General features: G+C 45.8%; 1 protein-coding gene across 1 annotated transcript in view; it reads right to left on the reverse strand.

The window, feature by feature from the left end:
- Window positions 1-7,142: 7,142 nt before the first annotated feature.
- ERCC3 (ERCC excision repair 3, TFIIH core complex helicase subunit) overlaps window positions 7,143-12,551 on the reverse strand; it is a 31,015-nt gene continuing 25,606 nt past the window's right edge. Inside the window, exons 13-15 of the mRNA XM_035008239.1 lie at window positions 11,287-11,405; window positions 9,222-9,374; window positions 7,143-7,603 (exon numbers count right to left, since the gene is read on the reverse strand). Of these exons, the coding sequence (XP_034864130.1) occupies window positions 7,472-7,603; window positions 9,222-9,374; window positions 11,287-11,405 (404 nt within the window). The 3' untranslated portion in view covers window positions 7,143-7,471. The remainder of the gene's footprint in view (window positions 7,604-9,221; window positions 9,375-11,286; window positions 11,406-12,551) is intronic.

The following is a 12,551-nucleotide window of genomic DNA, read 5'->3' on the forward strand; positions in this document are numbered from 1 at the left end:
AGGAAGGAAGGAAGGAAGGAAGGAAGGAAGGAAGGAAGGAAGGAAGGGAGGGAGGGAGGGAGGGAGGGAGGGAGGAAGGAAGGAAAGGGGAGAGATAGATAATTAGATAATACTGAAATGGATATAGGTGTATAAGGGTGTGTATATGTATGTGTATATACACTCATATAATGCTATTTTTTTGTCAACATGTTGACATAGAAGATATAAAAACCCATGTCATACTTCTAGAGATTAAAACTACAATGTCTAAAATGAAAAATCTACTTTAGAAGCACCTGGGTGGCTCAGTCGTTAAGTGTCTGCCTTCGGCTCAGGTCATGATCCCAGGGTCCTGGGATCGAGCCCTGCGTTGGGCTCCCTGCTCCGCGGGAAGCCTGCTTCTCCCCCTCCCACTCCCCCTGCTTGTGTTCCCTCTCTCGCTGTGTCTCTCTCTGTCAAATAAATAAATAAAATCTTAAAAAAAAAAATCTTTCTTTTGTTGGCTTTGTGTTTTATTTGCTCTTTCTTTTCTAGTTTCTTAAAGTGGAAGCTGAGTTCATTGACTTAAGATCTTTCTTCATTTCTATTATAGTTTAATGCTATACATTTCCCCCTAAGAACTGGATTGGCTACATGTCCCAATTATTGATATGCTGGGTTCTGTTCTATGTACTTTTATGTCATGGTCAGCCAGGTGTAGCTACAAGAGAAGACACAGGAGAGGTTCAGGAAAACGAGTTTATTTTACTCACAGGTCCTAGAAACATGAGGCATGGCACACCATGCCACACAGGGCCACCTGGGGAAGCCTCAGCATGGTCAGCGGGCAGATAGCAGGAGTTGAGTGGGGGGAGGCTGGGGCTAGAACCTTTACTGGAGTGTCTGTGGGACAGGCGAGGCAAGGCAGGATAAACACTTTAGGGTTGGCTAATTTGAATAATTCCAGCAGGCTCTGAACTAGAGGGATGGTCCCTAGTTGCCCTTACCTGGCTTTGGAATGATTAATATTACCTCTTAGGGTATCTGGGCCAGATAGAGGAGGGATGGCTCTGGATTGGTTAGTTTGCTGATCAAAGACATGCTCCTGGCTGGACCCTTTGCCGTCTCAAGAACTGGCTAGCCCTAGGAGAGACAGTCTCTTCCCAGCCAGAAAGGTTAAGATACCAAACATTGTAATATGCAGAAATAAAAAAATATAAACAACATGGTTTTCATTTTCACTCAATTCAAAAATACTAAATTCCCTTTTGAGGTTTTTAATTTAGAATTGCACTACTTGGTTTTCAAATATTTGGGGGTTTTCAGAGATCTTTCTTTTATTGATTTTTAATTTAATTCCATTGTGATCACAAAACATAGCATGACTTTAATCCTTTTGAATTTATTGGGACCTGCTATATGGCCCAGAATGGAATCTGTCTTAGCAAATGATCTGTCTGAACTTGGAAAGAATGTGTATTCTGCTGTTAGTGGATGGTATTCTAGAACGTCAATTAGGTCAAGTTGGTGGATAGTGTTGTCTTCTGTATCTTAACTGATTTTTGGTCTTTTTACTCTATCAATTATTGAGAGAAAGATATTAAAATCTCTGAATATAATTGTAAATTTGTCTTATTCCTTCTTGCAGGTCTACCAACTTTTGCTTCATGTATTTTTAAACTGTTATTTGGTACACAAATATTTAAAGTTATTCCCTCTTTGTGAATTGACCTCTTTATAAAATAACATCATTATAAAATGATGCTCTTTATCTGGGGTAATAGTCTATGATCTGAAATCTACTTCACCCAATATTAGTATAGCTACTCCAGCTTTCTTTTAACCTATTCGCATCCTAATATTTCATCTTGTAGGCAGCATAATTTGGTTCTTGTTCTCAGAATTTGAAAATCTCTGCCTTTTAATTGAAGATGTTCAGACCATTTCCTATTTATTATCTATTTTTTCCATCTACCTCTTATTTCCTTTTTCATCTTTTTTAGGGTTCAGTATTTTTCATGATTCCATCTCCTATGTTGGCTTATTAGCCATAATTCTTTGCTGTGCTATTTTAGTGGTTGCTTCAGAAGTTGCTTTAACTTACCACAGACTACTTCCAAGTAATATTGTTCCACTTTATATATAATACAAGAACTTTACAAAAGCATACTTCCACCCTCTTGGCTTTTGTGCTATTGTTATACAATTTATTTTTATAAACTCCACAATACAACATTGTTGCTTTAAAGTTATTTTTTATTGTGCTGAAATATATATAACATAAAAGTTACCATTCTACCCACTTTTTTTTTTTTTTAAGATTTTACTTATTTATTTGAGAGAGAGAATGAGTGGTGAGGAGGGGCAGAGGAGAGGGAGAAGTAGACTCCCTGCTGAGCAGGGAGCCCGATGCGGGGCTTGATCCCAGGACCCTGAGATCATGACATGAGCCGAAGGCAAATGCTTAACCGACTGAGCCATTCAGTCCTGAAGCACTTTTAAGTGCACAGTTCAGTGGCATTAATTATAGTCACCTTGTTGCACAATAATGACCACTATCTCTCCAGAACTATGCAATAAATTCTTTACAAAAAGAGATGTAAAGAATAAGAAAATCGGGGCCACCTGGGTGGCTCAGTTGTTTAGCGTCTGCCTTCGGCTCAGGTCATGATCCCAGGGTCCTGGGATCGAGCCCCACGTTGGGCTCCTTGCTCTGCAGGAAGCCTGCTTCTCCCTCTCCCACTCCCCCTGCTTGTGTTCCCTCTCTCGCTGTGTCTCTCTGTGTCAAATAAATAAATAAAATCTTTAAAAAATAAAAGAATAAGAAAATCTTTTCTATTCACCAATGCCGTTTGCAGTGCTCTTCCTTCTTTTGCATAGATACAGATTTCAAACTAGGATTATTTTCCTTTCTTTGGAAGAACTTCCTTAAACACGACCTGTAGTGCAGGTTTGCTAGTGATGAATTCTTTCTGCTGCCATCTTTATCTGTGTTCCCTGTACATAACGTTGTCCTCTCTCTGGCTCCTTTTTAAGATTTTCTTTTTATCACTGGTTTTAAGCAATTTGATTTTGATGTATCCTGGGTGTTGTTTCCTTTGTATTTCCTGTGCTTGGAGTTTATTTTCTTTCTTGTTACTGAGGGCTTACAGTTTGCATCAAGTTTAGAAAAATCTCAGCCATTATATCTTCAACCCTTTTTTCTGTCTTCCCTTCTTCTCTTTTCTGCTTCCAGGATTCCAAATTGATGCACCTGAAGTCGCCCCCACAGCTCACGGATGCCCTGCTCATTTTATTTCAGTCTTTTTTCTGTGTTTCATTTTGGACATTTAAGTTGATGTGTTTTCAAGTTCACTAATCTTTCCTCCCACAGTATCTGATTTCCAATAACCAGACTGTTTTAGCTGTCAGTTGCTGTTGGGAGAGGCTGGGAATTTTTTAAACCATCTAGAAATGGCTCCTTTTTAAAACAGTTCTGTCCTCCGTTTGCATTTTACTACTTAAGCAGCAAGAAGAAATCAGGTGGCACCTTGAACACTGCTTGCAAATCTTGCAAACCTAGATCACAAAGCTCATTAGAACGTTCTGCTCTCCACAGAACCACAGACAATAGCGCCACTAAGTTTTCTGCCACTGTGTGAGAGATCCCCCTTCCGCTAGCTTCCGATACTGTGTCCCTCACTTCCTTTTGAGCACTCACTGGCATAGTCCAGATTGCTACTAATAGTCTGTTGAAGGCAGTTCAGGTGCGCTCTCCTCCAAATCTCAGCAGGCGCCGCCCACTTCTAGGTTCAAAGCCACACCCACTACTCCCAGGTATTGGTTAGAGCAGCATTCCGCCCTCAGTACCACCCTTGGTATTTGTTCTGTTGCTGTGTTAACTATATGCAGCCAGGACCACTGTTTGTCTCCAGAACCTAGCAATCAATTCTACTTTTTAAAAAAAGGACATGTAAATAATAGGAAAGTTTTTTAATTTAAAATTCAGTGACCTAAAATGACATTTACTCTCATTGTTTCTGTGCCTCTGGAATCCAGGAGTCCAGGGCCTCAGCTGGGTCCTCTGGCTCAAGGTTTCTCACAGGTTGTAATCAGGGCTAGGTCAGGGCGGCAGCCAGCGCAAGGCTCAACAGGGGGATGACCCGTTTCCAAGCTCACTCATGGGGCCGTTGGCAGGATTGTCCCTCCCAGGCTGTTGGGCGAGCCACCTGCCAAGTGGGATTCTCCACAGGGCAGCTTGCTTCGTCAAAGCAAGCAAATGAGGAGTGTGAGAGAAGAGTACGGAAACAAGATAGAAGTCAAAGTCTTTTGTAACCTGATCTTAGAAGGGATAGCCATCTCTTTTGATAGATTTTATCCATTAGAAGCAAGTCTGTATTTCTAGCTCACCTTTAAGGGAGGAGATTATACCAGGGCCTGAATGCCAAAGATGGGATAATGGGGAGTCATTTCAGACGCTGCCCAAGAAACCCATAAAATAGATTTTTCATTTTAGACATTGTAGTTTTAATCTCTAGAAGTCTGACGTGGGTTTTTATTATCTTCTATGTCAAACATGTTGAATTTTTCTGGCTTTGTGAGCATCTGAAACACAGCTACAACTTTCAATGGCCTGTGTACTAATTGTATCATCTGGGCTATTTCTGGGTCCATTTTATTTCCCTTTTCATTATGGGTTGTATTTTACTGGCTCTTTGCTTGCCTGGTAATTTTTTTTCTTTTCTTTTTTAAGAGAGAGAGCATTCATGAGCGGGCGGGGGGGGGAAGAGGGGCAGAGGGAGAGGGAAAGATTCTTAAGTAGACTCCACACCCAGCATGGAGCCTGATACAGGTCTCGATCTCACGACCCTGGGATCATGACCTGAGCCGAAATCAAGAGTTGGATGCTTCATCGACTGAGCCACCAGGCTCCCCAGCTGCCTGGTAATCTCTGGTTGGAAGTCAGACATCAGGAATTTTACCTTATTGGTTGCTGGATATTTCTGTATTGCAGCAATTAGCTTTGTTCTGGGACACAGTAAGTTACGGGCAGTTTGATCCTTTTGGGTGGTGCTTTTAAACTTTGACAGGACTGAGGTAGCATTACTTTAGTTCTCACTTCACACACTGCTGAGGCAGAACCTTGCTGCATGTTCTACTAGATGCCCTGTGAATTAGGGGGTTTCTCGCTCTGGCTGACAGGAACAGAAACAACCAGGCCCTGGGTGGGCTCCCCTAATCCTCTCATGTGGCTCCTTCTATGCCCGTGCTGACCAGTGCTCGGTGTGAGACTCAGGCAACCCTAAGCAAATCTCTGCAGTTCTTTGTGCAGCTCTCCTCTTTGGTACTTTATCCTGCCATCCCATTTGCCATGGCTGTGAGGGCTCGCTCAGAGCAAAGGCAGGAGGAAGGGATAGTGGGGTGGATGGTTACCACTAGGTGATTCACTCAATAAGCAGGCAGGGGTCATAGGTCTCCTTTGAAGTCCACAAATTTTAAAGAAGTGTTTAAAGATTTTTTTTAACTTCTCTTAAGTCTATAAATTCTTTTCAGAACCCAATTTGGGGGAGCCTGGGTGGCTCAGTCGGTTAAGCGTCTGCCTTCGGCTCAGGTCATGATCCCAGGGAGTCTGCTTCTCCCTCTCTCTCTCCCCCCGCTGTGTGCACGCTCTTGTGCTCTCTAATAAAACCTTTAAAAGAAAAATAAGAACCCAATTCATAGTCACTGGGCACCTACTATACACCAGCTCCTAAGGTACAAACCAGAACTCAGACTAATAGGGTACAAATACAAAAAATGAAGAAAACCAGCAACATACAGGATATAGCACAGCAGAGGCAAAAAATGGGAATATGGAAGATCTGTGTCTGGCCTTGTCACGGGTAAACAAAGGGGGCATCTGCGAGTCTTGTCCAAGTCATATATGGAAGGGTGGTTCTCTGCAGTTAGCAGTTTTCCAGAACACAAAAGATGGAGGATTTAACAGTCCCCGTTTTCCAGAATCACAGGGCTTGGGTGAAAGTCCACATTATCAGTAGACAGGTTATAGAACAAGAAAACGGTGAGCACCAAGGCAGGAATTTGAAAATACAAGTTATCTGATACTGTTTGAGTATCTCAAGCATAAAGGTGTGACAGGAGATAAGAATCTGCAAATAACACAGGTTGTGATTAAGTCTGAGACATTTCTGTGCCAGCCCATCAGGGTGAGTAATGAGCAGGTCCACGGGCCTCAGCGCATACATGCCTGAGCACAGGCCTCAGCTCTGGCTGCCCGGGGCCATTTCTGGGGTTTGCATGGACAGAGCGGCTAGCCGCTGGTGAAACTATGAGTGTTTATCTCCAAAAGTCAGCTCAGGGAAGTGGAATTCGGGCAAGGTGGCTCTTGCTTCAAAGCACTCCTGACCAAATAGGCACTGTCTTCCCAGGCCTGGTCTGCAGGTGCTTCAAAGAACAGACGTACAGGCGTGTCTGCTGACACAGGAAACAGAATGCTGAGCCACGGGGGGCAGGGACTCCAAATTTAAAGGCCTTATTTATTTAGCACAGACTTTCAACACTCCCCAGGTGTGAGCGCTGTGGCCTATTAGGATAAGCCTCCTCCTCAAAATAACAAGTTTTTCTTCGTGACCCATGTATGCCTTGTGTGTCTCTTTTTTATGAAACAATCCTGCCTTTTCTGTCTTTCCCTCTTTTCTTTCATACCAGGAACAAGAGAGAAAAAGACATTTCTCAGAATAAAGGAACTAGCCATTAAAGACCCAAGGGCAACACACTGCTATCTGAAGAGGAACCCAGCCTCCCAACAATATCAAAAATGAATCTGGGGGAGAAATAAGGTCACTCTCTCAGAGAAGCCCAACTGTAGGAGCTGTGTGTGTGGGGACTTCCTAGGCGTGTGATGGCCTTCAGGTGACCTAGAGGACCTGCACACAGAGGCGCCTAGCGTGGAAGGCACAGAGGCTAAACAGTGAACAGGCAGCTCTAGCCCGTCCCTCTCTCTGGCCCTTGGCCGTGTCCGTGCCTCAACAACCAAGTAGCAAGTCTTCTTTATCTTGGGGTGTGTCTCCCCAGTAGAGCTCCTCGGGGATGGGCCCCATCTTACTCCTCGGTGCCCGCTACAAAAGGGGCTTCGATGGAGGTTTGTCACCTAGACGTAGCCCATGCCTGTGACAAGGCAGAAGAACACCTGTAATCAAGAGTGGTCAAATGCTCCATTTCTGTTTATTCAGAACATTAAGATAAATACATCTTAAATATTACAAATATTTATATACAGGAATGACCACTGCCCATGACTGAAAAGGGGTCTGAAAAAAAAAAACCCAAAAATAGTCTCCCAACTTTTTTTAAGCCCTGGACGACCCATGAAGACAGAACTGAGCTCTCGATGCATTTTCTTCAACACAGTTAACAAACATTGCATCTAGAACAGTTTGGCCAATGCTAGAGGAAAGAATGAGGATGTGGAAAGTCTCTATCCAATGTTGGTGCTGAGCACCCAGCTTTCACCCACATGACCCTACAGACGTCATTTCCTGAAGCGCTTGAAAAGCGGGTGCACGTGCTTCGTGGAAGCCTTGCTCCGAGCCGAGTGGTACTCCATGTACACAGTGTCGTCAGCCCCAGACATGGAGCTCATGGTTCCAAAGCGCCGAGATACCTGCAGCAGCACCCAGCCCATGGTTAGTTTCCAAGGGAAAAAACACTCCTTTTAAAACATTTATTATCGTAATAAGTTTTATAAAGTTTTTAAGTTTAGTAAATACTAATTTAAGAACATTTATTGACTACTTACTGTGTCTCAGGCATTGTCTGAAGCAGTTTACATGTATTTACATGTGATAACTCATCCAATCCTCACAATTATTACAATTCCCATCCTACAGATGAGGAAACTGAGGCACAGAGAGATTAAGTAACTTGTCCAAGATCACACAGCTCTTAAAGAGATGGGACTTGAACCCAGGCAGCTGGCTTCAGATTCCCTATTCTTTTTTTTTTTTTTTTCAGATTCCCTATTCTTAGCCATAAAGCTACTCTGCCTCTCTTAATGACAATTTATAAACAGAATTTTTCAACAGCAAGGGCAGCATCCCCCAACACCTCGAGACTTCACCATTAGGCTCTGAATCAAGTGGAAATCCAGAACGCCCTGGGCTTGAATCTTGGCTCTACCTCTCACCGGGTGACTTTGGACAATACTGAATGTCTGAGCCTCAATGAACTCATCTATAAAATGGGGATAGCCTCATCTGTCTTGACATAAGTGGTGTGAACAGAAATCGCACAGGCAAGGGTCTGACCCAGAGTCTGGCACACTACTTGCACCAGATTATAAGCCAAGTATGCAGAAAGGCACTGAGCAATGCCATCAACAGCCTGACCTTAGGTGGCTCACTGGTTGGTGGGAATGGCCTTAGCACACAGAGGCAAGAAATTTCCCTGAAGCATCCATCCATGGAGAGTGCCCAGAGGGGGATCCAGCCCCCACATTTGGGGGCAGAATGGCTTCAGGCTGGACGGAGAACAGCACCTCCCCAGGGGATGCTGCTTTTCTTTCCTTGTCCCAACCGTTGCTCACCTTTTGGCTCTAATATCAATTTAATTTGTTTTAAGTACCTGACAAAACTGTAGTTTTCTCTGGAAGGGCTGGTAAGGACTCCCCATAATGGTACTTTCATTAATTATACCATATTATATTGGCCTAGAACATGGTAGTGAATATACAGTATCTGCAGAATAAATGGAAAGTTCACTATTTTCAGAGAATTCTAAATGTTTCAAGATAATATAGTCAAACTACCATGTGAGCTGATCCTCAGACCCACCTTACAGGCTGGAAGGCCCAGCTCTATTACTGAAGAGGGGGCCAGAGCTGAAGTGACCTGCCCAAGGCCCCGGACGGTGGGCCCAGGCACAAGAGCCCATCCCGCAGCCCCCCGCTGTAAGCCTGGGGCCGCCTGTGCCATCCCGGGCCCCACCGGCAAGGCGCTACCAAAACCCGAACCAGACCGTGAGGTGAACTGCGCAGGAGGCCAGCTACAGCGGCCGTGGACTTGGCCACGTGGAACAATATGTGAGGAAGGAAGGAGGCGCACCAAAGGGCTAACAGGGGCTGTTTCTGTTACTCTCTCCTCTGTGGCCCTCTGGGCTTTCCAAGTCGTCACAGATGTCACACGTCTAAGACGTCACACAGACACACACAACTAAGTACGCGCACACACAAGACTTCTGTCCTTCGGGAGGACGGACAGCTGCAGCCTTGCCCACCCACTCACCTGGCTGGATCTGGAGGCAAACTCCCCTGCCACCACCTCCTCCTCAGCATCCAGGTCGGTGGCCGCCAGGACTTTCTGTAAGAGCTGCTGCTGCTCTTCCCTCGTGGAAAATGCCAGCTCTTCGTCCTCCAGGCCAGCAAGCTTTGTGATCACCTGCAGAGCCCAAAGCCGCAGGCCCCATGTCCCCTTCTGTTTGCCCTCCCCCAGGCCCAGCTGAGCAGGCGCCCAACCACGGAGAGCTCCTCCCCAGCATTTCAGAGACCAGCTTGGGAGCCCCCTGCAATGTGGGGCTCAACTAGTGACTGCAGGGCACGAGAGGCGAAGGGAATTCCAGAGAAAGCTACTCCCCCAACAGCAGATACAGGATCGCTTACAGAAGATCACTGGGGGCCTCGGTGGCTCTAAAATGTCCCTTCTGGCAGTTTTCCAGCCTGCGCCAGATAAAGGAAGGGACGAAAGACAGGCACGGCCTGCTGCCTGAGGGCACGGTCTTCAGCCTCCCGGGCTCGGTGGCCAGGGCTTCCAGCGGGAGGGAGCACTTAGAAATGAGAGCCTGTCCACATGGATTTACAAGATTTTTTCTAAGACAGAGGTTTGGTTTTCCTTTCTCTGGGGGTAACTTACTACACAGCCTACCTATCCCTCAGGAAAGCCTGGGCTGATGGTGTAGAGAAATCTTTTTGCCCCCCTTTAATTCTTCTCATCATTTTAATTGAAAGAAAAGTCCCAGAAGTAGGGACGTGGCTGAGCCCTTCAAGTGGCCGCAGACCCGGAGCACAGATACCGGGCATTTCTGCCCTGGCCCGACCACCCCTCTGGGAACTCCGGCGTCAGGATTCTGGGAACTCTGACCTGGCTGCTCTCAGTGCACAGTGCTGAAGGCAAGGCCAGGAAGGCAAAGACTGCTCCACCCAACACAGACCATCACACGCCCATGTGCCTTTCTGCCCAGCTCTCCTTTCAAAGAACCCAGAACACTCCCTCATTTGGTGCTTGTCTCATCCTTGACTCTCCCACGGATCAGGAGGTATGAATGCTGCCATCACCGCATACTTTTTACAGATACATAAACAGGCCATCATGCAAATCCTTCAAAATGCGGTCAAGTATCCTGTCCTCCAGCTCAGCATGACAAGTCGGAAACTGTCACTGCTTCTGGCTAAGGAAGGAGGGGCTGGACAGCCCTGACCTCTTGTCTGTGGCTAATAAAGGGAATTCACCAACCTGTAACAAGACACGATCAAAAGCACCTGAAAAGGCAGCCTGTAGTCTTTTGTAAACCAAGAACCTGGGAACCTGCATGTTCTAGGGGCACCCTTTTAGTTCTCTGCTTCCAGCACCCCCATCCACTCCCACAAATGAAAATCTTTAGGGGCACGAAAGCCTGACCTGAACAGGAAAGAGAGCAAACGCCCCAGCCGACGGAGGCCAGCCACAGCTTCGGCAGCCCCAGAGCTGTCCGACTGCCCGTCCGACTGCCCATCCGTCACACGCGGACAGCTCTGGCGCGAGGCCCACTGAGGCCTGGGCTCACAGCTGACTAAAGGAAGGGCTCACCCTGGGGGGGTGCCCCATCACAGCCTTCCTCGCTCACATTACAAATCAGGTCTGTGGGCAATGGGAAGTCCTAAGGCTTGCGCTGACAGCCATTGCTGGTGCAGGAAAGTAACCCAAGGGGCTCAGAGTAGCATAGGGATGGCCACAGCTCCGGGGCATCTCAAGTCCTGCAAGGCTAGCACATTTTCCCACTAACAACTAACACTCTTTTGGCAAGACAACTATAAAATGTTAATAAGTACAGAACCCAAGCCCCTCGCTTCAGAGGCCCTGTTCTTTGACCAGTCACTGTGGGAAGCTCGGTGCTGCACAATATTTTCCCTCAAAGTCCCCGGCAACTCATGCCGAGAGGAAGGGAATCTGAGGCAGGGCTTCCAATGCCCTAATGTTCTGTGCCTGTCTGAGTTCTGTCCCACACTGGGGCCCACAGCAGTTCCTACTTCTCTTAGAGGCGTGGGTACCAAAACACCCCTGGTTCTATTCTGACCGGAGATCAATGAATACATACCTTAAAGCTATAACCCTGATCTACCAAAAACCTCTGCCGCTTGGTCGAGTAAGCCATTTCCTGTGTGTCCTGGGACACCAACGAGTAGAAGAAGGCATTGTACTCCTCGGCAACCATCCCTTAAGAGAGGAAAGGAGAAAGGACAACATTAGCTGTTACAGTGCCAGGAACCGAGGGTCCAGGGCTCAAAAGTAAGTATAGCTGACCCCTGAACAACACGACAGTTAGGGGTACCAACCCCCCGCACAGCTGAAAATCCACATGTAACTTCTGACTCCCCCAACACTTAACTCCTCATAGCCTCCTGCGGACTGGAAGGCTTACCAATAACATGAACAGCTGACTAACACCTACTCTGTATATGTATTACATAGTATTTTTAACATAAAGTAAGACAGAGAAAACATTATTAAGAAAATTGTAAAGAAGAGAAAATACACCTACAGTATTGAACTACAGTTATCAAAAAAATCCCTCACAGTTCAAACCCGTGCTATTCAAGGGCCAGCTTTGCAGTCAGGGGGCTAATGGCCCTGACTTTGCTTGGGCACTTCATCAAAATTAGAAACATTTGTGCTTTTTTTTTTTTTTAAAGATTTATTTATTTATTTGACAGCGAGAAACACAAGGGGGAACACAAGCAGGGGGAGTGGGAGAGGGAAAAGCAGGCTTCCTGGCCGAGCAGGGAGCCCGATGCAGGGCTCGATCCCAGGACCCTGGGATCACGACCCGAGCCCAAGGCAGACGCCTAATGACTGAGCCACCCAGGCGCCCAAAACGTTTGTGCTTTAAAGGACACCCCCCCACGAAAGTAAAAAGACAACCCACAGAATGGGAAAAGATATTTACAAAGCATGTATCTGATAAGGGATTTGTATCTGAACTATATAAATAACTATTACAAATCAATAATGAAAAGACAAATGACCCAATTATTAAAAGGGCAAAGAATCTGAACAGACATTTCTCCAAAGAAAATCTACAAATGGCCAACATCCCATGAAAAGCACTCGACATCATTAGTCATCAGGGAAATGCAAACCAAAATCACAGTGAGGTACCACCTGGCACTCCCTAGGATGGCCAGAGTCAAAAAAGATAATTACAGTAATTATCAAGGATGTAGAGAAACTGGATTCCTCATACACTGCTGGTAACAGTGTAAAATGGTGCGGCCATTTTGGAAGATAGTCTGGCAGCTAATTAAAATGTTAAAAAGAGAGTTACCATAGCTGACCCAACAATCTCCTTCCCCCTAGATATAT

The sequence above is a fragment of the Mirounga leonina genome, unplaced genomic scaffold, assembly GCF_011800145.1.
Source record: "Mirounga leonina isolate KUSES-001 unplaced genomic scaffold, KU_Mleo_1.0 Mir_151, whole genome shotgun sequence".
NCBI lineage: Eukaryota > Metazoa > Chordata > Mammalia > Carnivora > Phocidae > Mirounga > Mirounga leonina.